We start from the raw sequence: 24,067 nt of genomic DNA, 5'->3' as shown, positions 1-24,067 counted from the left end.
AGATCATCATTTCTGTCTTTTTCTACATCAGGGCTAATTCCTTTGTAGTCTTCCACCTGATATTTATTATTATAGAAAGCAGAAAAGAAATAAAATCCCCAAAAGTATTTTAAAGTCACTTTCGAACTGTTCTTTGTTTTTTTATGGTGGCTTGTGCAGTGCTCATTCCTGGATTTGGGGACAGTGCCAATTAAATAGACCTAGTCTTACAAATTTTCTTGTGTTTCCAGTTTCATCCCCAAGTAGGATTCCATTCTTCATAGTCAAAGATAGTTAACCCTAACTGGTCTACTAGAATGTAGCACTTTATGTTAATCTTAGCTTTGGTCAGATGATCTTGAAAATTCCGCACCTGAAGTATCCCTCCAAACACCTCATCTTGTTTTTCATTTATGTAAGAATATTTTGCAAGTTGCTCAGTATAAAATATTGTGTCAGACTGCCGTATGGCAGTTGTCCAGGGGCTTCCAGTTAGAGTTAAGAAACTCATATCCAATGAGGTACTAAAATTTCCAATACAGGTTTCAGTCGAGACGTTCCAGGCCCAAAGGACAGTCACAGCTTTCAAACTGGTGCTACCCTATAATCTGCAGTCAGGGAACATGAAATCAGAAGGAAGGTTAACACTGTCTGAATGCATCCGCAGACTCAACAAAGCTCCCTCAAAAGAGGTGCTTAAATCACAACTTTCCTTTCACAGAGAGTAATCACTGTGTAAGCACTTATTTCTTCTTATATAGTTTGGTCTGTCCAGTATTTAATGCAAAAGATTAGAAAGACTGAGACATGAGGCCACTGAGGGAGGAGAAAGTATGGTGACCGATTTACACTGAAGAGTACTCTTCTTGTGTCATGTTTCAAGAATATTTAGTAGCAAGTTAAATCATTCAGAACTGAAAAAAATTGCAAAAGCAGAATTCACTGTAGCAAGAATGAGAACTTTATCAAGTCCTCAATTAAACAGGTAGTTTAACTCAATTTCAATGGATAGAAGATCTACTATTGTGTTTAAAGCAGTAATATTTTTCTCTTTTATATGCATCAAACCTGTAATAATAAACATTAATCTTCCAAAATGATCCCTAATCCCACAAAGAACTGAATATAATCATTCCCTTTTATTAGGTCTACAAAATATTGTTTCTAGCAACACTTTAGCAAAAGCCAGTTGAATAAAAATAAATTCTAATTTATTGATCTTAAAAGACTACTGTGTGATTTAATAAATTTTGAAAATAACCTTTCTCACAGAATTAAAAAATTATTCAGTTATAAAAGGAATTATGTTTACCTCTGGAAATCACACAACCTAATGCACTAAGATTGAGGAAATTTTCTTGAGGCCAGCTCTAAAACTATATACACACACAAACAACAAAAAGGGGTCCAGGAAATTGTGTTTATGTGAATGCAATTTATGTGAATATTTAGTAGTAAGTTAAATCATTCAGAACTGAAAAAAATGCAAATGCAGAATTCACTGTAGCCAGAGTGAAAACCAAAGGAACATAGGTTATCAATTTGAGAGTGAGAGGAGACATTGAAGGAGTTGGGAGGGTATTTGGGAGAGACTGGAAAGATAAAATTGAAGTGGGGAAATAATGTAATTATTTTAATTAAAATCCATAAAAATTGAGGATCATGCATTACTAGCCCAATAACAACAAAAAAGTCCTTATGAGGAGTCTTGATTTACATAACGCAGAGACATTTGAAAATATCATCAGTAAGCAAAGTTGCCCCCCCACACACACACTTATCACTGGTTCAGGTTTCCACATTTCCAGGTACAATAATCTACATAAGTTAGTTGGAAATTTTTTTTAAAAAAAATCAGTTCAGTGGGCTGTACCTCAATAATAAATAATAATAAAGGTCCTTGCCTGCCATGCTCAAAGCTTTGAGACTGGTCATTAGTCTGAGAGCAACCAGAAGCAAATTTTAAAAATCAAATCTTTGAAAGTTAATTATCCCGCCGGGTCCATATGAGCATGCATCAGCCACATGCTCACCTCACATAAACAGACTCTTTATAGCTGCCACTTGTGATAACCGTGCCCACTGAAATCCTGACAGAGAATACATCCCTCCCTTAATCTATTTCTGTTAGATGATTTTGACAGTGCTAGTAAAATTAATACACCAGGGTTCCTCAGAGGATAAATTTATACCCAGAAGTCTCTTTTATTCCATGCTTAATCAAAACCTAGTAAAGAAAATTACAACTCATTGCAAAGTTTTACACCTTAAAAACTACTTAAGTGTGTATTGATCCAAGACCTATCTTATCTCTGTATATGTTATGTAACTCTAGTAATTTGTATTTCATTACAAGGATAGAATGATCCATTCATAACTTGTATATGTTCTACTTTGTTATTGCATATAGTATTGAAATGATCAAAGATCAAATAGATAAGCAAATTGGCCATGATATTTAACTTCTATACAGTTTGGTCATAGATGTGCACATCAGTCACTGCTATGCTCAGTCCCATGAGGCTAATTGTTTCAGCTGGTCTTCTGTAGAAGTAGGATCTAACAAATATGCTGGCAAGTAAGGGCAAGCAGTCAAGAGCGAATCTTCCTTCTTCCAAAGTCCTTATTTAGGCCTCCAGCACAAGGTGTGGCCCAGATTAAAGGTGTGTACCACTTCCAGGCCCAGATCTGGAACTTGCTTTGTACCAGGATGACCTTAAACTCAGAGAACTCCTTTCCTCAGTATCCTGGTACTAAAGGCATGTACTACCTTGCTTGGGTCTAAGCTTTCCATGTCCAGTATACCTCAAGATCTCCATGCCAAGATCCAGGTCAGAAATTTGTGTCTTCTAGACTCAAGGTCTGGATCGCAGGTGTGCCCTACAATTCTGGATTGCAGTTCATTCAAGATATAGTCTAGTTGCCAACCGGGCATAGTCATTAGCCAGTGCACACATCAGTTCATCTATAGAAAGAACATTATGAAACAGACCAGGCCTTCTAAATTGCTGCTGTTTCTTGAGTAACTCCTTCTGTGTGCCTGGTGTGCCACCTGATTCTGGTTAATCTTCACTCATCTACTCAACACCTGATCTTTCGTAGTTGATGAAACACTCAAAGAAGAGGACTAAGCCTTTGGAACAGGGATAGTATAAGAGCAAGATGTAGCTGCTAGAGTTTCCTGTATCATGGTATATCTGGCAGGATTCGCCACCAGAAATAGGGCAGCAAAGCGTGGGTTTGTCTAATGTGCACCACAAAGGCTGTGGGGCTTTGAAACATGGGGCTGGTGTGGTAGCAACCTGCCAGTGGGAACCTAGCAAGCTGGATTGAGAGATTGTGGAGTTCTGAGTCAGAGTCTCCACAAGACAATAACAGGTCAGCCAACGTCCACCAATGCATGGCTAACCAGCCCCACAGAGCAGAGAGTTGCCAATGTCCGTAAGTAGTTCAGGAAGCTTGCCAGTCATTTTTTAATATTTTCCCATAACATAGCAAACCAACATGTTGGGAAAGAATCCACTAGAAATTTAAGACTATTAGCCTGAGGGTTAAGGTTTTGTTTTATATTATTTTACTTTTATTTTGTGTGCGCTGAGAAGAGTCCTGTGTACTCAAGCATAGGAGTTGGAACAAAGCAAGCATCTTTGAGGTCACCTGCTGTGAGGAGTTGTAGGCTGCTCTAAGTCAAGAGAGAGAAAAAAAATGAAGTTGCCTACTTCTTAGGGCAGAGATGGACTGAACTGTGAATTTAAAATTGGGATTATTTGCTTTTGGGATAGATTTATATACAGATTCTGTCCAAATTATGTCGGGAATTTCGTCCATGGTTCCGAACTAGGATAGGGAAAATTAGTCACCGACTCCAGAGTAGAGGAGTGATAATCATTGCCTGCTTTGATCAGGTGTTAATTATTAATGTCTGTGATTCCAGGTAGAGAGATCAACAGATAGATATTATTCAGGTATTAATAAAATATGTCTGTAGCTCCAGACAGAGCCAAACAGTAAGATGGTATTGTGGAAGGCAAGGTTCCTTCCCAGTGACAGTGCCCCCCTGTGGTGAGCTGCTGAAAGCTTTGTCTGCGGCCCCCTTTAAGATACACAGAGATCAGCCTGGCTGAGGAGCTGACAGGCTCCTGACCTTTAGTAGCTAGAGAGCAGAGTGTTCTGAAAACATAAACAAAGTTTTAACGAACAAAGTGACCAAGCTATTCTGACCGTTCTGACCAAGACAAGACAAAGTAAAAGTAACATTTCTCTGAATCACCCCCTGCCCCTCCTGCTACTGGGTCCCAGGGAAGGCCACAAACTGTCAACAATCTTATTGCAAAAGTCCCTGTTGACCTGTAAATTTAAAAATATATTACTCATAGTAATCTACCCCCCTTGCAAATAGGGTATAAAAGATGTATGCTTTCTGTGTTCGGGGTGGACTCTGCCTGCAAAGATGAGTGACGCCACATATGTGGAACAATAAACCTCATGCTCTTGCATCAATCTTTCGTCAAGCTGTGTGCTGAGGAGTTGAGCACCTGAGCTCAGACCGAGGGGTCTGTTGTGTTACAACAGTATAAGATTGCTTTACATGCCTCACAGGATACTCAAATTCTGTCTAATGTGGGCTCCATGGGAATCTTGGGTTTTTTTAATCTGCTTGGCAAAATAGATAAGGCCTAACAATAGGCACATATAGTATTTTAGTTTACTTCATATTTTTTGGATTGTTTTAACTTTCAAAATGGGTATGACTTTGAGTTTTGTGGATTTATTATTCCTCTGGAAGAAAAAGCAGGATACAAGCTTTCCTGGTTGCTGACTGAAGGATATGCTATTTTGGGGAAAAGGTTTTATCTTTGCATGATTAGAAAAGGTAATTAGGGTCTTTACACTTTCCAGAATTATATGAATCAAATATGATGAAGGAAGACTCCTAGAGGACTAGATTCCAGAGAATCAAACAAAAAATAAATCTTGATGGTACTGAAATTTTGTTTTGAGATTTGTATATTACAGAATATACAGCCTTGGTGAATCTCATTATCAGACATGCTGCACTGAACTGCATGAACTCCTGATGCCCTGGACTTTCAGTCAGATCCAGACAAGACACAGACATCAAAGACTAATCAATCTTATTTTCCCTACATTCCCCCACTTCAAAATATCTCAATGCCCATATTCAGCTTGAACAAGTTATAAAGAGTTGTCGACCCAGTTCCCTGGGCTTCAGGGCTGGTGGGGATTATTATAGGTTGTCTGTCTAAAGAATGTAGAAATGGTCATAATTGGAACAGGGAAGAATAGATAGAATTGATTGCATAGACATAATCTCATTTGGTAGAAATCTTTTTAATTGTAACTAAGCTGAAGTCATAATTTATTTGGTACAGAATTTATTTGGATGCAAAATCAAGGTTTGCATTGGTATAAATTTCTTCTATTGATAGTAAAATTTAAAAGTACAGGGCTTAGATCCAGTCCTTCTATTACTGTTATTATAAATGGATCTGAGATGATTAAACCTGTGCATTAAGGACCAAATAGCAAATTCATGTGTCTGAGTTTATTGCTAGGGTGTTTTGGGTTATTTTAATTAGAAATGGCTGATAGTAGTTAATGGAGGATAGTCCAGCTTGCTTTATATAGACTGGTTTTCAAAAACATCAGAAATCCACAGAATGTGAGATTTAATGTTATTTATCCACTTGTTGAGACATCTCTGCTCCTAACAGCTTCTCATTCCTGGATTCAGAGAAGCAGTTGAGCATCTTACCTCCAGGTGTGGCTGTACATTGTGGCTAGGTCATCACTGGGCAGAAAATTGCCAATCTCTCCTTCAGACCTGTACTGTCCAGAAAAGGGACACAATTTACAGGTTAGAGCAACTTAGTTGTGCCCAGACAGTATAGTCTAGTCCTTAATTTTCTGTTTATATTAGTTTATATTAGAGAAGGTCTGTTAATATTAGTCATTCTTGGATTTCTGATGAGGTTGAAAAACTACATAGTCTCATAGTCAACCCAAGCTATTTACTTTGTGAGAACAGATTTGAAAAGATGGTTTTCAGATGGCAAACAATCGAAAGCCAGGACATAAACCAGGTGTAAAGTTATAAGTTCTTTAAGTTAGGACAGAGGACAGTGTTGTATCTTAATGACATAAATGATGGACTGAGTGTTAGGTCTATCTTATACCTTATAAATACAAAACGGTAATAGTTGTGCTCAATTTATATTTGAGAGAAAGGTTTTGTTTTTTATTCGAGCAGATAGGGAGAAATATTGTGGATGGGACAGATGCTGTTTTTATTTTGAATGCTAATTCTGCTCTCCTGGAAGGGGCTGCAGGCAAGTAGTGAGTCATATACCCAGGTGACTTCTTGAGAACCAATCTCTTAATTAAAAAAGGAGCCAATCACTGGGCAAGTAGGAGGAACTTCCGTGTTGTATGGAGGAAAAGGAGGAGGAGAGGGTTAAGACCTTTTGGAATGGGGATAGCATAAGGTCAAGATGTAGCTGCTAGAGTTTCACGGTATCATGGCTGATCCATCAGAATTTGCCAAAAGAGGAATTGGATTTAATAGGGCTTTCAAGATAAAGTTTTAGTTTTGTGCCCAGAGACTGAGTAACCATTGTTTCTGGAAAAGAATGAGGAGGAGCAGGAGGAGGAGGAAGGAGGAAGAAGGAGGAGGAAGAAGGAGAAGGAGGAGGAGGAAGAGGAAGAGGAGGAGGAGGAAGAGGAAGAGGAGGAAGAGGAAGAGGAGGAGGAGGAAGAGGAAGAGGAGGAGGAGGAAGAGGAGGAGGAGGAAGAGGAGGAGGAGGAGGAATAGGAGGAAGAGGAGGAGGAGGTGGAAGAGGAGGAGGAGGAAGAGAAGGAGGAGGGGAGGAAGAGGAGGAGGAGGAGGAGGAAGAGAAGGAGGAGGAGGAGGAAGAGGAGGAGGAGGAGGAGAAGAAGAAGAAGGAGGAGGAGGAGGAAGAGGAGGAGGAGGAGGAGGAGAAGAAGAAGAAGAAGGAGGAGGAGGAGGAGGAGGAGGAGGAGGAGGAGGAGGAAAGAAGAAAGAAGAAAGAAGAAAAGAAGAAGAAAAGAAAAAAAGAGGAATAATTCATCCCAAGTCAACATCTTACCCATAGCTTTCTCCTTGACTCGTGCTACTGGTGACAGGGATTCCCACCAATGTTTAGATTTGTGTCTTATTTTAAGACTTTTATTAATGGATATTTTTAGAAGCAAAAGCTGCAGTTAATAGGATACATGTGTGTTTGTTGACATTAATGCATTACTGCAGGAAAGTCAATATGTCAGGAGATGTCTTTTCATTTGAGTTATCATATAAACAGTGGCATTTCTGCTATTAAAAAAAATAGGCACTGCAGAATTTGAGAAAACCCAGTAGGCAAGGGAACACTTCTCATTCACTAGTATTGCAATTATTAAATGGAACAAAAAGCTTGGATGTGAATTCACTTAGTTCCCCAGCCTCATACTGCCTGCATGAGTACTTCTATCTCATCACACAGTGTCAAAATAGATAGGTGTCTATAGTACAAACTACAAGTTTTTGACTCACAAAAAAAAATAATAAGGAAGTAGTATTTTTGTCATCAAGATTATTTGAATTGTCATATAGGACTATACTAGAGGATGGTGTGGATCATTACCATAATGGGCACTCAAATATACACTTGCATTAAAAATGGGGTTCTAGAAAGTTGTACACAGACTAGTTCAATATATCATAAATCTATGTATCCATATTATTTAATATATCTCAAACTATGCATATAAAACCAACCAGGAATTACCACTGGTAGATGGAGGGAAGGAGACATTGGCTTCTACTATATATTGTATTATATTATAGTAGCATTGACTTATTTATACACATGAAAATGATTTTAGACATATAAACTATGAAAGGATGTTGTATAGAAACTTAAGGACAAAATTCCTTAATTTTATCATCCCTTAATGATAACAGAATTAAAGAGATTAAGGATGCAATAGACCTACATAAACATAATAAAGACAATTTACAGCTATCCTATAGCAATATCAAATTAAATGGCAAGAAGCTCAAAGCAATTCCACTAAAATTAGGAACAAGACAAACTGTCCACTCTCTCCATATCTATTCAGTTTTGTACTTGAAGTTCTAGCAGGAAGAAAAAAACAACTGAAGGAGATAAAGGGGATACAAATTAGAAAGGAAGAAATCAAAGTATCATTATTTGCAGATGAATCAACAGTATACATAATCAACCTCTACCAGGTAGCTCCTTCAGCAAAGTGCCTGGGTACAAAATTACCTGAAAAAGGATCAGTATCAATCCTATATACAAATGATAAATGGGCTGAGAAAGAAATCAGGGAAACACTACCTTTTCAAATAGCCACAAACAATATAAAATATCTTGGTGTAACTCTAACAAAGCAAGTGGTAAACCTAAATGACAAGAACTTCAAGTCTTTGAAGAAACAAATTGGAGAAAATATCAGTAATGGAAAGATCCCTCTTGCTCATAGATCAGTAGGATTAACATAGTGAAACTGGCCTAATTACCAAAAACAGTCAACAGATTCAATGCAATTGTCATTAAAATTTCAATATAATTTTTTATAGTCTTTGAAAGAACAACACTCAGCTTCATATTGAAATAACAAAAACAAAACACAAATGAGGATAGCTAAAACAATCATATACAATAAAATAACTCTAGAGGTATCACCCTCCCTGATTTCAAGCTGTACTACAGAGCAATAGTAATAAAAGCCGCATGATATTGGCATGAAAACAGACAGATCAATCAATGAAATTGAATAGAAGATGCAGAAGTAAATTCACACACCGAAGGGCACTTGATTTTTGACAAAAAAAACAAAATTATTCAATGTATAAAAGAAAGTATCTTCAACAAATGGTGCTGGTCCAACTGAATGTCTGCATGTAGAAGAATGCAAATAGATCCATATCCATCACCCTGCACAAAAATCAAGTACAAATTGATCAAAGACCTCAACATAAAATCAGTCACACTAATACCAGATAGAAGAGAATGTGGGAGATATCCTCAAACACATTGGCACAAGAGACAAATTCCTGAAAAGAACATCACGCAGGTACTAAGATCAACAATGAATAAATGGGGGAAATCATGAAACATAAAAGCTTCTGTAAGGCAAATGACACCATCCAGAGGACAGAAAGACAGCCTAGAGGATGGGAAGAGCTCTTTACCAACCCTACATCTGAGAGAGGGCTAATATCCAAAATATATTTTTAAAAACTCAAGAGAAATACAATAAATTAAATATAATAAACTAGCCATCAACAAACCAAATAACCCAATGTAAAAATGTGATATAGATCTAAACAGAATTCTCAACAGAGGAATCTCTAATACCTGAGAAGTACTTTAAAATGTTCAACGTTGATTTTTTGGATTTCCTCAGTTTCCGTTGTTATATCTCCGTTTTCATTTCTAAGTTTGTTAATTTGGATACTTTATCTGTGCCCTTTGGTCAGTCTGGCTAAGGGTTTATCTATCTTGTTGATTTTCTCAAAGAACTAGCTCCTGGATTCGTTAATTCTTTGTACGGCTCGCTTTGTTTCCAATTGATTGATTTCAGCCCTGAATTTGATGATTTCCTGTCTTCTACTCCTCCTGGGTGAATTGGCTTCTTTTTGTTCCAGGACTTTCAGGTGTGTCGTTAAGCTGCTAGTGTATGCTCTCTCCATTTTCTTTCTGGAGGCACTCAGGGCTATGAGTTTACCTCTTAACACTGCTTTCATTGTGTCCCAAAGATTTGGGTATGTTGTGCCTTGATTTTCATTAAATTCTAAAAAGTCTCTGATTTCTTTATTTCTTCTTTGGTCAAGGTGTCATTGAGTAGAGTATTATTGAGCCTCCATGTGTATGTGGGCTTTCTGTTGTTTTTGTTGCTATTGAAAATCACTCTTACAACATAGTGATCTGATAGGAGGCATGGGATTAGTTCAATCATCTTATATTTGTTGAGGTCTGCCTTGTGTCCAATTATATGGTCGATTTTGGAGAAGGTACCATGCGATGCTGAGAAAAAGGTATATTCTTTTCCTTTGGGGTGAAATGTTCTATAAATATCAGTATTGGAGAATCTGGAGGAAATGGACAATTTCCTTGACAGATACCAAATACCAAAATTAAATCAGGACCAAATAGATCATCTAAACAGTCCCATAACACCTAAAGAAATAGAAGGAATCATAGAAAGTCTTCCAACCAAAAAAAGCACAGGACCAGATGGTTTCAGTGCAGAATTCTATCAGACCTTCAAAGAAGAGTTAACACCAATACTCTTCAAACTATTCCACAAAATAGAAACAGAAGGAACACTACCCAATTCCTTCTATGAAGCCACAATTACGCTGATACCAAAACCACACAAAGATCCAACAAAGAAAGAGAACTTCAGACCAATTTCCCTTACGAACATCGATGCAAAAATACTCAATAAAATTCTTGCCAACCGAATCCAAGAACACATCAAAACGATCATCCACCATGATCAAGTAGGCTTTATCCCGGGAATGCAGGGTTGGTTTAATATACGGAAATCCATCAATGCAATCCACTACATAAACAAACTCAAGGAAAAAAACCACATGGTCATTTCATTGGATGCTGAAAAAGCATTTGACAAAATGCAGCATCCTTTCATGCTTAAAGTCTTGGAAAGAACAGGAATTCAAGGCCCATACCTAAACATAGTAAAAGCAATATACAGCAAACCGGTAGCCAGCATCAAACTAAATGGAGAGAAACTTGAAGCAATCCCACTAAAATCAGGGACTAGACAGGGCTGCCCCCTCTCTCCTTATCTTTTCAGTATTGTACTTGAGGTACTAGCTCGGGCAATTCGACAACATAAGGAGGTCAAAGGGATACAAATTGGAAAGGAAGAAGTCAAACTATCATTATTTGCAGATGACATGATAGTCTACCTAAGTGACCCAAAAAACTCCACTAGAGAATTCCTACAGCTGATAAGCAACTTCAGCAAAGTGGCAGGTTATAAAATCAACACAAGCAAATCAGTGGCCTCCCTATACTCAAAGGATAAGCAGGCTGAGAAAGAAATTAAGGAAATGACCCCCTTCACAATAGCCACAAACAGTATAAAGTATCTTGGGGTGACTCTTACCAAACATGTGAAAGATCTTTATGACAAGAACTTCAAGACTCTGAAGAAGGAAATGGAATAAGACCCCAAAAAATGGGAAAACCTCCCATGCTCATGGATCGGCAGAATCAATATAGTTAAAATGGCCATTTTGCCAAAAGCAATATACAGATTCAATGCAATACTCATCAAAATCCCAACTCAATTCTTCACAGAGTTAGAAAGAGCAATTATCAAATTCATCTGGAATAACAAAAAACCCAGGATAGCTAAAACTATTCTCAGCAACAAAAGAAATTCTGGGGGAATCAGTTTCCCTGACCTCAAGCAATACTACAGAGCAATAGTGTTAAAAACTGCATGGTATTGGTACAGTGACAGGCAGGCAGATCAATGGAACAGGATTGAAGATCCAGAAATGAACCCACACACCTATGGCCACTTGATCCTCGACAAAGGGGCTGAAAACATCCAATGGAAAAAAGATAGCCTTTTCAACAAATGGTGCTGGTTCAACTGAAGGTCAGCATGCAGAAGAATGCGAATTGATCCATCCTTGTCTCCTTGCACTAAGCTCAAATCCACATGGATCAAGGACCTCCACATAAAGCCAGACACTCTGAAGCTAATAGAAAAGAAACTGGGGAAGACCCTTGAGGACATCGGTACAGGGAGAAAATTTCTGAACAGAACACCAACAGCGTATGCTCTAAGATCAAGAACTGACAAATGGGACCTCATAAAATTACAAAGTTTCTGTAAGGCAAAGGACACCATCAAAAGGACAAATCGGCAACCAACAAATTGGGAAAAGATCTTCACCAATCCTACATCAGATAGAGGGCTAATGTCCAATATATATAAAGAACTCAAGAAGTTAGACCCCAGAAAACCAAACAACCCTATTAAAAATGGGGTACAGAGTTAAACTAAGAATTCTCACCTGAAGAACTTCGGATGGCGGAGAAGCATCTTAAAAAATGCTCAACTTCATTAGTCATTAGGGAAATGCAAATCAAAACAACCCTGAGATTTCACCTTACACCAGTCAGAATGGCTAAGATTAAAAATTCAGGAGACAGCAGGTGTTGGAGAGGGTGTGGAGAAAGAGGAACACTCCTCCACTGCTGGTGGGGTTGCAAATTGGTACAACCACTCTGGAAATCAGTCTGGCGGTTCCTCCGAAAACTGGGCACCTCACTTCCAGAAGATCCTGCTATACCACTCCTGGGCATATACCCAGAGGATTCCCCACCATGTAATAAGGATACATGCTCTACTATGTTCATAGCAGCCCTATTTATAATTGCCAGATGCTGGAAAGAACCCAGGTATCCCTCAACAGAAGAGTGGATGCAAAAATGTGGTATATCTACACAATGGAGTACTATTCAGCCATTAGAAACAATGAATTCATGAAATTTTTAGGCAAATGGATGGAGCTAGAAAACATCATACTAAGTGAGGTAACCCAGACTCAAAAGGTGACTCATGGTATGCACTCACTAATAAGTGGATATTAACCTAGAAAACTGGAATACCCCAAACATAATCCATACATCAAATAAGGTACAAGAAGAAAGGAGGAGTGGCCCCTTGTTCTGGAAAGGCTCAGTGAAGCAGTATAGAGCAAGATCAGAACAGGGAAGTGGGAAGGGGTGGGTGGGAGGACAGGGGGAGAGAAGGGGGCTTATGGGACTTTCGGGGAGTGGGGGTCTAGAAAAGGGGAAATCATTTGAAATGTAAATAAAAAATATATCGAATGAAAAATTAAAAAATTAAAAAAAGAAAAAAAAAGAAAAAGAAAAAAAATGTTCAACGTTGGCCAACAGGGAAATACAATTCAAAACAACTCTGAGATTCGATCTTACACTTTGACTTTTTTACAAGGTCAGAATGGTTAAGATCAAATATTCAAGTGACATCTCTTGCTGGCAAGGAAGTGGAGCAAGGGGAAGACTCTACCTGCTTATTGGAGTGAAAACTTATGCAGCCAGTCAATTTGACAGTGTCTCAAAAAAAATGTACATAGATCTATCTTTTTTTCAGATGTATTTTTATTTTATTCGATATATTTTTTATTTACATTCCAAATGATTTCCCCCTTTCTGGTCCCCCCACTCCCTGAAAGTCACATAAGCCCCCTTCCCTCCCCCTGTTCTCCCACCCACCCCTTCCCACTTCCCTGTTCTGGTTTTGCCTTACACTGCTACACTGAGTCTTTCCAGAACTAGGGGTCACTCCTCCGTTCTTCTTGTACCTCATTTGATGTGTGGATTATGTTTTGGGTATTCAAGTTTTCCAGTCTAATATCCACTTATTAGTGAGTGCATACCATGATTGATCTTTTGAGACTGGGTTACCTCACTTAGTATGATCTTCTCTAGCTCCATCCATTTGCCTAAGAATTTCATGAATGCATTGTTTTTAATGGCTGAATAGTACTCCATTGTGTATATATACCACATTTTTTGCATCCATTCTTCTGTTGAGAGATACCTGGTTCTTTCCAGCTTCTGGCTATTATAAATAGGGCTGCTATGAACATAGTGGAGCATATATCGTTATTACATGCTGGGAAATCCTCTGGGTATATGGCCAGGAGTGGTATAGGAGGATATTTCTGAAGTGACGAGCCCAGTTTTCGGAGGAACCACCAGACAGATTTCTAGAGTGGGTGTACAAATTTGCAACCCCCCACCAGCAGTGGAGGAGTGTTCCTCTTTCTCAACATCCTCGCCAACACCTGCTGTCTCCTGAGTTTTTAACCTTAGCCATTCTGACTGGTAAAAGGCGAAATCTCGGGGTTTTTTTGATTTGCATTTCCCTGATGACTAATGAAGTTGAGCATTTTTTAAGATGTTTCTCCACCATCCGAAGTTCTTCAGGTGAGAATTCTTTGTTTAACTCTGTACCCCATTTTTAATAGGGTTATTTGTTTTTCTGGGGTCTAACTTCTTGAGTTCTTTGTATATATTGGATATTAGCCTTCTGTCTGATGTAGGGTTGGTGAAGATCTTTTCCCAATTTGTTGGTTGCCAATTTGTCCTTTTGATGGTGTCCTTTATTTTACAGAAAGTTTGTAATTTTATGAGGTCCCATGTATCAATTCTTGATCTTAGAGCATACACAAATGGTGTTCTGTTCAGGAACTTTTCCCCTGTACCGATGTCCTCAAGGGTCTTCCCCAGTTTCTTTTCTATTAACTTCAGAGTGTCTGGCTTTATGTGGAGGTCCTTGATCCATTTGGAGTTGAGCTTAGTACAAGGAGAAAAGGATGGATCAATTCAATTTCTTCTGCATGCTGACTTCCAGTTGAACCAGCACCATTTGTTGAAAAGGCCATCTTTTTTCCTTTGGATGTTTTCAGCCCCTTTGTCAAGGATCAAGTGGCCATAGGTGTGTGGGTTCATTTCTGGATCATCAATCCTGTTCCATTGATCTGCCTCCATGTCACTGTACCAATACCATGCAGTTTTTAACACTATTGCTCCATAGTATTGCTTTAGGTCAGGGATACTGATTCCCCCAGAATTTCTTTTCTTGTTGAAAATAGTTTTAGCTATCCTGGGTTTTTTGTTATTCCAGATGAATTTGAGAATTGTTCTTTCTAACTCTATGAAGAACTGAGTTGGGATTTTGAGGGGTATTGCATTGAATCTGTATATTGCTTTTGGCAAAATGGCCATTTTAAATATATTAATCCTGCCGATCCATGAGCATGGGAGGTTTTTCCATTTTTTGAGGTCTTCTTCTATTTCCTTCTTCAGAGTCTTGAAGTGCATGTCATACAGATCATTCACATGTTTGGTAAGAGTCACCGCAAGGTACTTTATACTGTTTGTGGCTATTGTGAAGGGTGTCATTTTCTTAATTTCCTTCTCAGCCTGCTTATCCTTTGAGTATAGGAAGGCTACTGATTTGCTTGAGTTGATTTTATAACTTGGAACTTTGCTGAAGCTGTTTATCAGCTGTAGGAGTTCTCTAGTGGAGTTTTTTGGGTCACTTAGGTAGACTATCATATCATCTGCAAATAATGATAGTTTGATTTCTTCCTTTCTAATTTGTGTCCTTTTGACCTCCTTATGTTGTCTAATTGTCCGAGCTAGTACCTCAAGTACAATATTGAAAAGATAAGGAGAAAGGGGGCAGCCCTGTCTAGTCCCTGATTTTAGTGGGATTGCTTCAAGTTTCTCTCCATTTAGTTTGATGCTGGCTATCAGTTTGCTGTATATTGCTTTTACTATGTTTAGGTATGGACCTTGAATTCCTGTTCTTTCCAAGATTTTAAGCATGAAAGGATGCTGAATTTTGTCAAATGCTTTTTCAGCATCCAATGAAATGACCATGTGGTTTTTTTCTTTGAGTTTGTTTATGTAGTGGATTGCATTGATGGATTTCCATATATTGAACCAACTCTGCATCCGTGGAATAAAGCCTACTTGATCATGGTGGATGATCGTTTGTATGTGTTCTTGGATTCGGTTGGCAAGAATTTTATTGAGTATTTTTGCATCGATGTTCATAAGAGAAATTGGTCTGAAGTTCTCTTTCTTTGTTGGATCTTTGTGTGGTTTTGGTATCAGCGTAATTGTGGCTTTGTAGAAGGAATTGGGTAGTGTGCCTTCTGTTTCTATTTTGTGGAATAGTTTGAAGAGTATTGGTGTTAGGTCTTCTTTGAAGGTCTGATAGAATTCTGCACTGAAGCCATCTGGTCCTGTGCTTTTTTTTTTTTTTTTTTTTTTTTTTTTTTTTTTTTTTGGTTGTAGGGCTTTCTATGACCCCTTCTATTTCTTTTTTTTTAATTTTATTCGATATATTTTTATTTACATTTCAAATGATTTCCCCTTTTCTGCTCCCCCACTCCCCAAAAGTCACATAAGCCCCCTTCGCTCCCTCTGTTCTCCCACCTATCCCTTCCCACTTCCCTGTTCTAGTTTTGTCTTATACTGCTACACTGAGTCTTTCCAGAACTAGGGGGCCACTCCTCCGTTCTTCTTGTACCTCATTTGATGTGTGGATTATGTTTTGGGTATTCAAGTTTTCCAATCTAATATCCACTTATTAGTGAGTGCATACCATGATTGATCTTTTGAGACTGGGTTACCTCACTTAGTATGATCTTCTCCAGCTCCATCCATTTGCCTAAGAATTTCATGAATGCATTGTTTCTAATGGCTGAATAGTACTCCATTGTGTATATATACCACATTTTTTGCATCCATTCTTCTGTTGAGGGATACCTGGGTTGCTTCCAGCTTCTGGCTATTATAAATAGGGCTGCTATAAACATAGTGGAGCATATATCCTTATTACATGCTGGGGAATCCTCTGGGTATATGCCCAGGAGTGGTATAGCAGGATCTTTCAGAAGTGACATGCCCAGTTTCCTGAGGAACTGCCAGACTGATTTCCAGAGTGGTTGTACTAATTTCTTTAGGGGTTATGGGACTGTTTAGATGATCTATTTGGTCCTGATTTAATTTTGGTATTTGGTCTGTCTAGGAAATTGTCCATTTCTTCCAGATTCTCCAGTTGTGTTGAGTACAGGCTTTTGTAGTAGGATTTGATGATATTTTGAATTTCCTCAGTTTCTGTTGTTATATCCCCCTTTTAATTTCTAATTTTGTTAATTAGGATACTTTCTCTCTGCCCTTTGGTCAGTCTGGCTAAGGGTTTATCTATCTTGTTGATTTTCTCAAAAAAATAGCTCCTGGATTCGTTGCTTCTTTGTATGGTTCTCTTTGTTTCCACTTGACTGATTTCAGCCCTGAGTTTGATGATTTCCTGTCTTCTACTCCTCCTGGGTGATGGGCTTCTTTTTGTTCCAGGGCTTTCAGGTGAGTCATTAAACTGCTAGTGTATGCACTCTCCATTTTCTTTTTGGAGGCACTCAGGGCTATGAGTTTTCCTCTTAGCACTGCTTTCATTGTGTCCCAAAGATTCGGGTATGTTGTGCCTTCATTTTTATTAAATTCTAAAACGTCTCTGATTTCTTTATTTCTTCTTTGGCCAAGGTGTCATTGAGTAGAGTTTTGTTCAGCCTCCATGTGTATGTGGGCTTTCTGTTGTTTTTGTTGCCATTGAAGACCACTCTTACTCCATAGTGATCCGATAGGAGGCATGGGATTAGTTCGATCTTTTTATATTTGTTGAGGTCTGTCTTGTGACCAATTATATGGTCGATTTTGGAAAAGGTACCGTGAGGTGCTGAGAAAAAGGTATATTCTTTTGTTTTAGTGTGAAATGTTCTATAAATATCAGTCAAGTCCAATTGGTCCAAAGCTTTAATTAGTTTTAATGGGTCCCTGTTTAGTTTCTGTTTTCCTGATCAGTCCATTGAGGAGAGTGGATTGTTGAAGACACCCACAATTATTGTGTTAGGTGCAATGTGTGCTTTGAGCTTTAGTAAAGTTTCTTTTACGAATGAGGGTGCCCTTGCATTTGGCGCATAGATGTTCAGAATTGAAAGTTCTTCTTGGTGGATTTTTCCTTTGACCAACAAGAAGTGTCCCTCAGTGTCTCTTTTGATGACTTTAGGTTGAAAGTCAATTTTATCTGATATTAGAATGGCTACTCCGGCTCGTTTCCTGAGACCATTGGCTTGTAAAATTGTCTTCCAGCCTTTTACTCTAAGGTAGTTTTTGTCTTTGACATTGAGGTGTGTTTCCTGTATGCAGCAAATGTAGGGTCCTGTTTCCTTATCCAGTCTGTTAGTCTATGTCTTTTTATTGGGGAGTTGAGTCCATTGATGTTAAGAGATATTAAGGAATAGCGATTAGTACTTCCTGTCATTTTCAATGTTATTTTTATATTTGAGTGTTTATCTTCTTTTGGGTTTGATGAAAGAAGGTTACTATCTTGCTTTTTCCAGGGTGTCATTTCCCTCCTTGTATTGGAGTTTTCCTCTTATTTTTCTTTGTAGAGCTGGGTTTATAGAAAGATATTGTGCAATTTTGGTTTTGTCATGGAATATCTTGGTTTCTCCATCTATTGTGATTGAGAGTTTTGCTGGGTATAGTAGTCTTGGCTGACATTTGTGTTCTCTTAGAGTCTGCATGAGATCTGCCCAGGATCTTCTAGCTTTCATGGTCTCTGGTGAGAAGTCTGGTGTGATTCTGATAGGTCTTCCTTTATATGTTACTTGGCCTTTTTCTCTTACTGCCTTTAATATTCTTTCTTTGTTTAGTACATTTGGGGTTTTGATTATTATGTGACGAGAGGTATTTCTGCTCAGGTCCAGTCTGTTTGGAGTTCTGTAGGCTTCTTGTATATTCATGGGCATCTCTCTCTTTAAGTTGGGAAAGTTTTCTTCCATAATTTTGTTGAAGATGTTTGCTGGACCTTTCAGCTATAAATCTTCACTCTCATCTATACCTATAATCCTTAGGTTTGGTCTTCTCATTGTGTCCTGGATTTCCTGGATTTTCTGGGATACAAGCTTTTTGCATTTTCCATTTTCTTTGACTTTGAGTCAATGGTTTCTATGGTATCTTTGGCATCTGAGATTCTTTCTTCCATCTCTTGTATTCTGTTGTTGATATTTGTATTTATGGCCCCTTGCTTGTTTGTGTTTTCCTGTAATTCTTTAAGAGTTTTTTGTGTTTCCTCTTTCATGACTTCTGCTGTTAGACACGCTTTCTCCTGCATTTCTTTAAGTTGTGTGTGTGTGTGTGTGTGTGTGTGTGTGTGTGTGTGTTTCTTCTTTATTGGCTTCTATCTCTTGAGCCTTATTCTCCTGAATTTCTTTAAGTGATTTTTGTGTTTCCATTATACGGGTTTCTAGCTTATTCATGTTCCCCTGTATTTCTTTAAGAGATTCATTTATGTCCTTTTTGTGTTCTTCTAGCAGCATCATGAACAGTGATTTTAAATCCAAATCTTGTTTTTCTGGTGTGTTTGTGTAACCAGGACTTGCTGATGTTGGAGAGTTTGGTTCAGATGCTGCCATATTGCCTAGATTTCTGTTAGTAGCGTTCCTGCGTTTGCCCTTTGCCATCTTGTTATTTTTGCCATTAGTTGGTCTTGTCTCTGGCTGGTATTTGTGCCTACTGTGAGGCTGTAGGGCTATTTCTGCAACACTGGATGTCTGGGTTTCCCCTGTTACAGATTGCTGATGTGCTGCTCTCCTCTTGGGTGCCCTTGGAGCCCTAGTGTGCCTTGCCCCAGGTTGTCTGTGTGAACCAGACAGTGCCCGTTTGCTCCTTCAGTGAGTGCTGATGGTCTATGCTGCTGCGGGACCTTTTCCGAGTGCTGGTCACTCTGCTGGGCAGCCAATCTCCCAACCGGGTTGGTGCACACAAGGCTATCCTAGCTGCTGAGGCCCTGAGTCTAGGCAAAACGCCTGGCAGGCTAAGGTCCTAGCAAAGTTCCCTCAGGCTATGACTGTTAATTGGTTCTGTCAGGTAGCCAGGATGGCGGAGTGTGCATGCGCTCCCTGAAAGTGCCAGGAGAGTCTGCTGAGCTAACAACCTCCTGGCCGGGTTGGCACACAGATGGGCCACAGAGCAGCCCAGGGCCCCGGGGGCAGCCCAAGGCCTGTCCCTCTTAGACCCCTGCTATGTTAGCCTCGGGCTATGACTCTTAGCTGACTTTGCCTGCTAGAACTCTCTGGCGTCCCATAGTCAAAATGGCTGAGCGCACACCAGGCTGGGCAAACAACCTCCTGGCCAGGTTTGCACACCGATGGCCCCCGAACAGCCCTGGGCCTGGGTGCGGGCCAACGCCCATCGGGTTTAGACCCCCGCGATGTTGGCCTTGGGTTATATTTGCATACCTCAGTCTGTCTGATCTCTCTGGCGTCCGAGATCCAAGATGGAGGCAAGTCTCTGGTAACTGACTGGCGGGAGGCAGAGTTCTGATGTAGCTTCTGTGGGGTGAAAGGCGCTATAAATCTGCCACCACTTGCAGCCCGGTTGGCCTGCGAAGGTCAGTGGTAGCGGGTGCAGGGCCTGCCTGGACCCTGTCGCCTTGGTTCCACTGCTGATGGCCCTTCCGCTGGACCAGCCGCTGCTGCTGTTGCCGCCACCCAGAGCTTGAGCACCGGGTAATCTACATAGATCTTAAGACCCAGATACGCATACTCCTGGGCATATACATAAAGGATGCTCTGCCATATCACAAGGGCACTTGTCCAACTATGGCATAGCAGCTTTAATTTGTAATACCCAGGAATTATAAAAAACCTGGATATCCCTCAGCTAAATAATGGATAAGAAAAATGTGGTACATTTACACAATGGAGTATTACTTCAATATTTTTAAAAAATCACCTCATGAAATTTACAAATTTGGTTGGAATTAGAAAATAGTGTGTGGGTACAAGAACAGGAGATTAGATGAGGGGAATGGGGGAGAGAGTGTAGGGAGAGACAGCTAGAATTGGGGGGCATTGGGGGAGGGGAACCTAATGCACTGGAACCTGGTGAGGATTCAGTGGAGAGTACAAAGTCTGACTTGGCCATGTTTTATAGCCAGGCAAGGCTTCCAGTGCAGGGAATGGGTTAGATTTGGTTGAGTTCTTGCCTAAGGGGGTCCCATGGAGATCTATAAACCAATCTAAGCAGATGCTAGGTTGGTAGGTCATTCCCTGAAAACTGTCAGTGGAACCCCATTGCCAAGAGCAACATCTACTCAGCTCACTGAATGTAAAGGAGTCCAGTGGATGCATGCATGGAGCCTTCATTCTAGTCTCTTTGGTGTGAAATGCTACTCTGAAGGCTAAGGAAAGAGAAACCTGGAAACCAATGCAGCTACAAAATCCTCCATCTATAGCCTTTCCTGCCTATAAGACATGCTAAAGCATTAGTGACACAGAACTTGTGGGAGTGGCCAACCAATATGTGATTTAATTTGAGGCCCAAACTATGAGAAGGAGATCACACTCCTACAATGGCTGGCCAGGAACTCACAGCTGGATACCCTGGAGAAATGTAGTGGAATCAAACACAGTTGGGATAGATAAATAAATAAATAAATAAATAAATAAATAAATAAATAAATAAATAAATAAAAATTAATGTTAGAGTATAAGCTATTGGTGTGCCGTTCAGGAAATTTTCCCCTGTGCCCATGTCCTCAAGGGTCTTCCCCAGTTTCTTTTCTATTAGTTTCAGTGTGTCTGGTTTTATGTGGAGGTCCTTGATCCACTTGGTGTTGAGCTTAATACAAGGAGAAAAAGATGAATCAACTCACATTATTCTGCATGCTGATCTCCAGTTGAACCAGCACCATTTGTTGAAAAGGCTATCTTTTTTCCACTGAAAGTTTTCTTTGTCGAAGATCAAGTGGCCATAGGTGTGTGGGTTCATGTCTGGATCTTCAATCCTATTCCATTGATCCCCCTGCCTTTCACTGTACCAATGCCATGCAGTTTTTAACACTATTGTTCTGTAGTATTGCTTGAGGTCCAGGATACTGATTCTCCCAGAATTTCTTTTATTGTTGAGAATAGTTTTAGCTACTCTGGGTTTTTTGTTATTCCAGATGAATTTGAGAATTGTTCTTTCTAATTCTATTAAGAACTGAGTTGGGACACAGTGAAACTAATTGAAGCTTTGGACCAATTAGATCTAACATATATAGAACATTTTATCCTAAAGCAAAAGAATATACCTTTTTCTCAGCACCTCATGGTAACTTCTCCAAAATCGACCATATAATTGGTCACAAGACAGACCTCAACAAATATAAGATCGAACTAATCCCATGCCTCCTATCAGATCACTATGGAGTAACAGTGGTCTTCAATAGCAACAAAAACAGAAAAACCGCATACACATGGAAACTGAACAATATTCTACTCAATGATACCGTGGTCAAGGAAGAAATAAAGAAAGAAATTAAAGACTTTTTAGAACACAACGAAAATGAAGACACAACATACCCAAATCTATGGGACACAATGAAAGCAGTGCTAAGAGGAAAACTCATAGCCCTGAGTGCCTCCAAAAAGAAAATGGAAAGAGCATACACTAACAGCGTAATAACACACCTAAAAGCCCTGGAACAAAAAGAAGCTATTTCACCAAGGAGGAGTAGAAGGCAGGAAATTATCAAACTCAGGGCCAAAATCAATCAAGTAGAAACAAAGAGAACCATACAAAGAATCAACAAAACCAGGAGCTGGTTCTTTGAAAAATCAACAAGATAGATACACCCTTAGCCAGACTAACCAAAGGCACAGAGACAGTATACAGATTAACAAACTTAGAAATGAAAAGGGAGATATAACAACAGAAACTGAGGAAATTCAAAAAATCCTTAGATCCTACTACAAAAGCCTATTCTCAAAACAACTGGAGAATCTGGAGGAAATGGACAGTTTCCTAGACAGATATCTGACACCAAAACTAAATCAGGATCAAATAGATCATCTAAAGAGTGCCATAAAACCTGAAGAAATAAAAAGGGTCATAGAAAGTCTCCCAACCCAAAAAAACACGGGACCAGAGGGCTTCAGTGCAGAATTCAATCAGACCTTCATAGAAGACCTAATACCAATACTCTTCAAACCATTCCACAAAATAGAAACAGAAGGAACTCTACCCAACTCATTCTATGAAGCCACAATTACGCTGATACCAAAACCACACAAAGATCAAACAAAGAAAGATAACTTCATGCCAACTTCCTTTATGAATATTGATGCAAAAAATACTTAATAAAATTCTTGCCAACTGAATCCAAGAACACATGAAAACGATCATTCACCATGATCAAGTAGGCTTCATCCCAGGGATGCAGGGATGGTTCAATATACAAAAATTCATCAATGTAATCCACTACATAAACAAACTCAAGGGAAAAAACACATGATCATTTCATTAGGTACTGAGAAAGCATTTGACAAAATTCAACATCCTTTCATGTTAAAAGTCTTGGAAAGAACATGAATTCAAGGCCCAAACCTAGACATAGTAAAAGCAATATACAGCAAACCAATAGCCCACATTAAACTAAATGGAGAGTAACTTGAAGCAATCCCACTAAAATCAGGGACTAGACAAGGCTGCCCTCTCTTTCCATATCTATTCAGTATAGTGCTTGAAGTTCTAGCTAGAGCAATTAGACAACAAAAGGAGGTCAAAGGGATACAAATTGGAAAAAAAGAAGTCAAACTATTACTATTTGCAGAAGATATGATAGTATACTTAAATGACAACAAAAACTCCACCAGAGAACTCCTACAGCCGATAAACAACTTCAGCAAAGTGGCTGGATAAAAAATTAACTCAAACAAACCAGTAGCCTTCCTATACTCAAAGGATAAACAGGCTGAAAAAGAAATTATGAAACAGACACCCTTCACAATAGTCACAAACAATATAAAATATCTTGGTGTGACGCTAACAAAACAAGTGAAAGATCTGTATGACAAGAACTTCAAGTCTCTGAAGAAAGAAATTGAAGAAGACCTCAGAATATGGAAAGATCTCCCATGCTCTTGGAGTGGCAGGATTAAATAAGTAAAAATGGCCATCTTGCCAAAAGCAATCTACAGATTCAATGCAATCCCCATCAAAATCTCAACTCAATTCTTCATAAAGTTAGAAAGAGCAATTCTCAAATTCATCTGGAATAACAAAAAACCCAGGATAGCAAAAACTATTCTCAACAATAAAAGAACTTCTGAGGGAATCAGCATCCCAGACCTCAAAAAGTACTAGAGCATGGTATTGGTACAGTTACAGGCAGGTAGATCAATGGAATAGAATTTAAGACCCAGAAATTAACCCACATACCTATGATCACTTGATCTTTGACAAAGAAGCTAAAACCTTCCAGTGGAAAATGAGAGCCACTTCAACAAATGGTGCTGGTTCAAGTGGTGGTTAGCATGCAGAAGAATGCAAATTGCTCCATTCTTATCTCCTTATACAAAGCTCAAGTCCAAATAAATCAAGGACCTCCACATAAAACCAAA

The 24,067-nt window shown here is 39.1% G+C and overlaps 1 protein-coding gene across 1 annotated transcript in view; it reads right to left on the bottom strand.

Moving 5' to 3' along the window:
• Positions 1-232: 232 nt before the first annotated feature.
• LOC127677864 (hyaluronidase PH-20-like) overlaps positions 233-24,067 on the bottom strand; it is a 34,221-nt gene continuing 10,386 nt past the window's right edge. The window contains exons 4-5 of the mRNA XM_052172830.1: positions 5,756-5,829; positions 233-503 (exon numbers count right to left, since the gene is read on the bottom strand). Of these exons, the coding sequence (XP_052028790.1) occupies positions 233-503; positions 5,756-5,829 (345 nt within the window). The remainder of the gene's footprint in view (positions 504-5,755; positions 5,830-24,067) is intronic.

This window comes from Apodemus sylvaticus, chromosome 2 (assembly GCF_947179515.1).
Source record: "Apodemus sylvaticus chromosome 2, mApoSyl1.1, whole genome shotgun sequence".
Classification (NCBI taxonomy): domain Eukaryota; kingdom Metazoa; phylum Chordata; class Mammalia; order Rodentia; family Muridae; genus Apodemus; species Apodemus sylvaticus.
The sequence above is the reverse complement of the archived record's forward strand: the minus strand, read 5'-3'. Positions and strand labels throughout refer to the sequence as shown.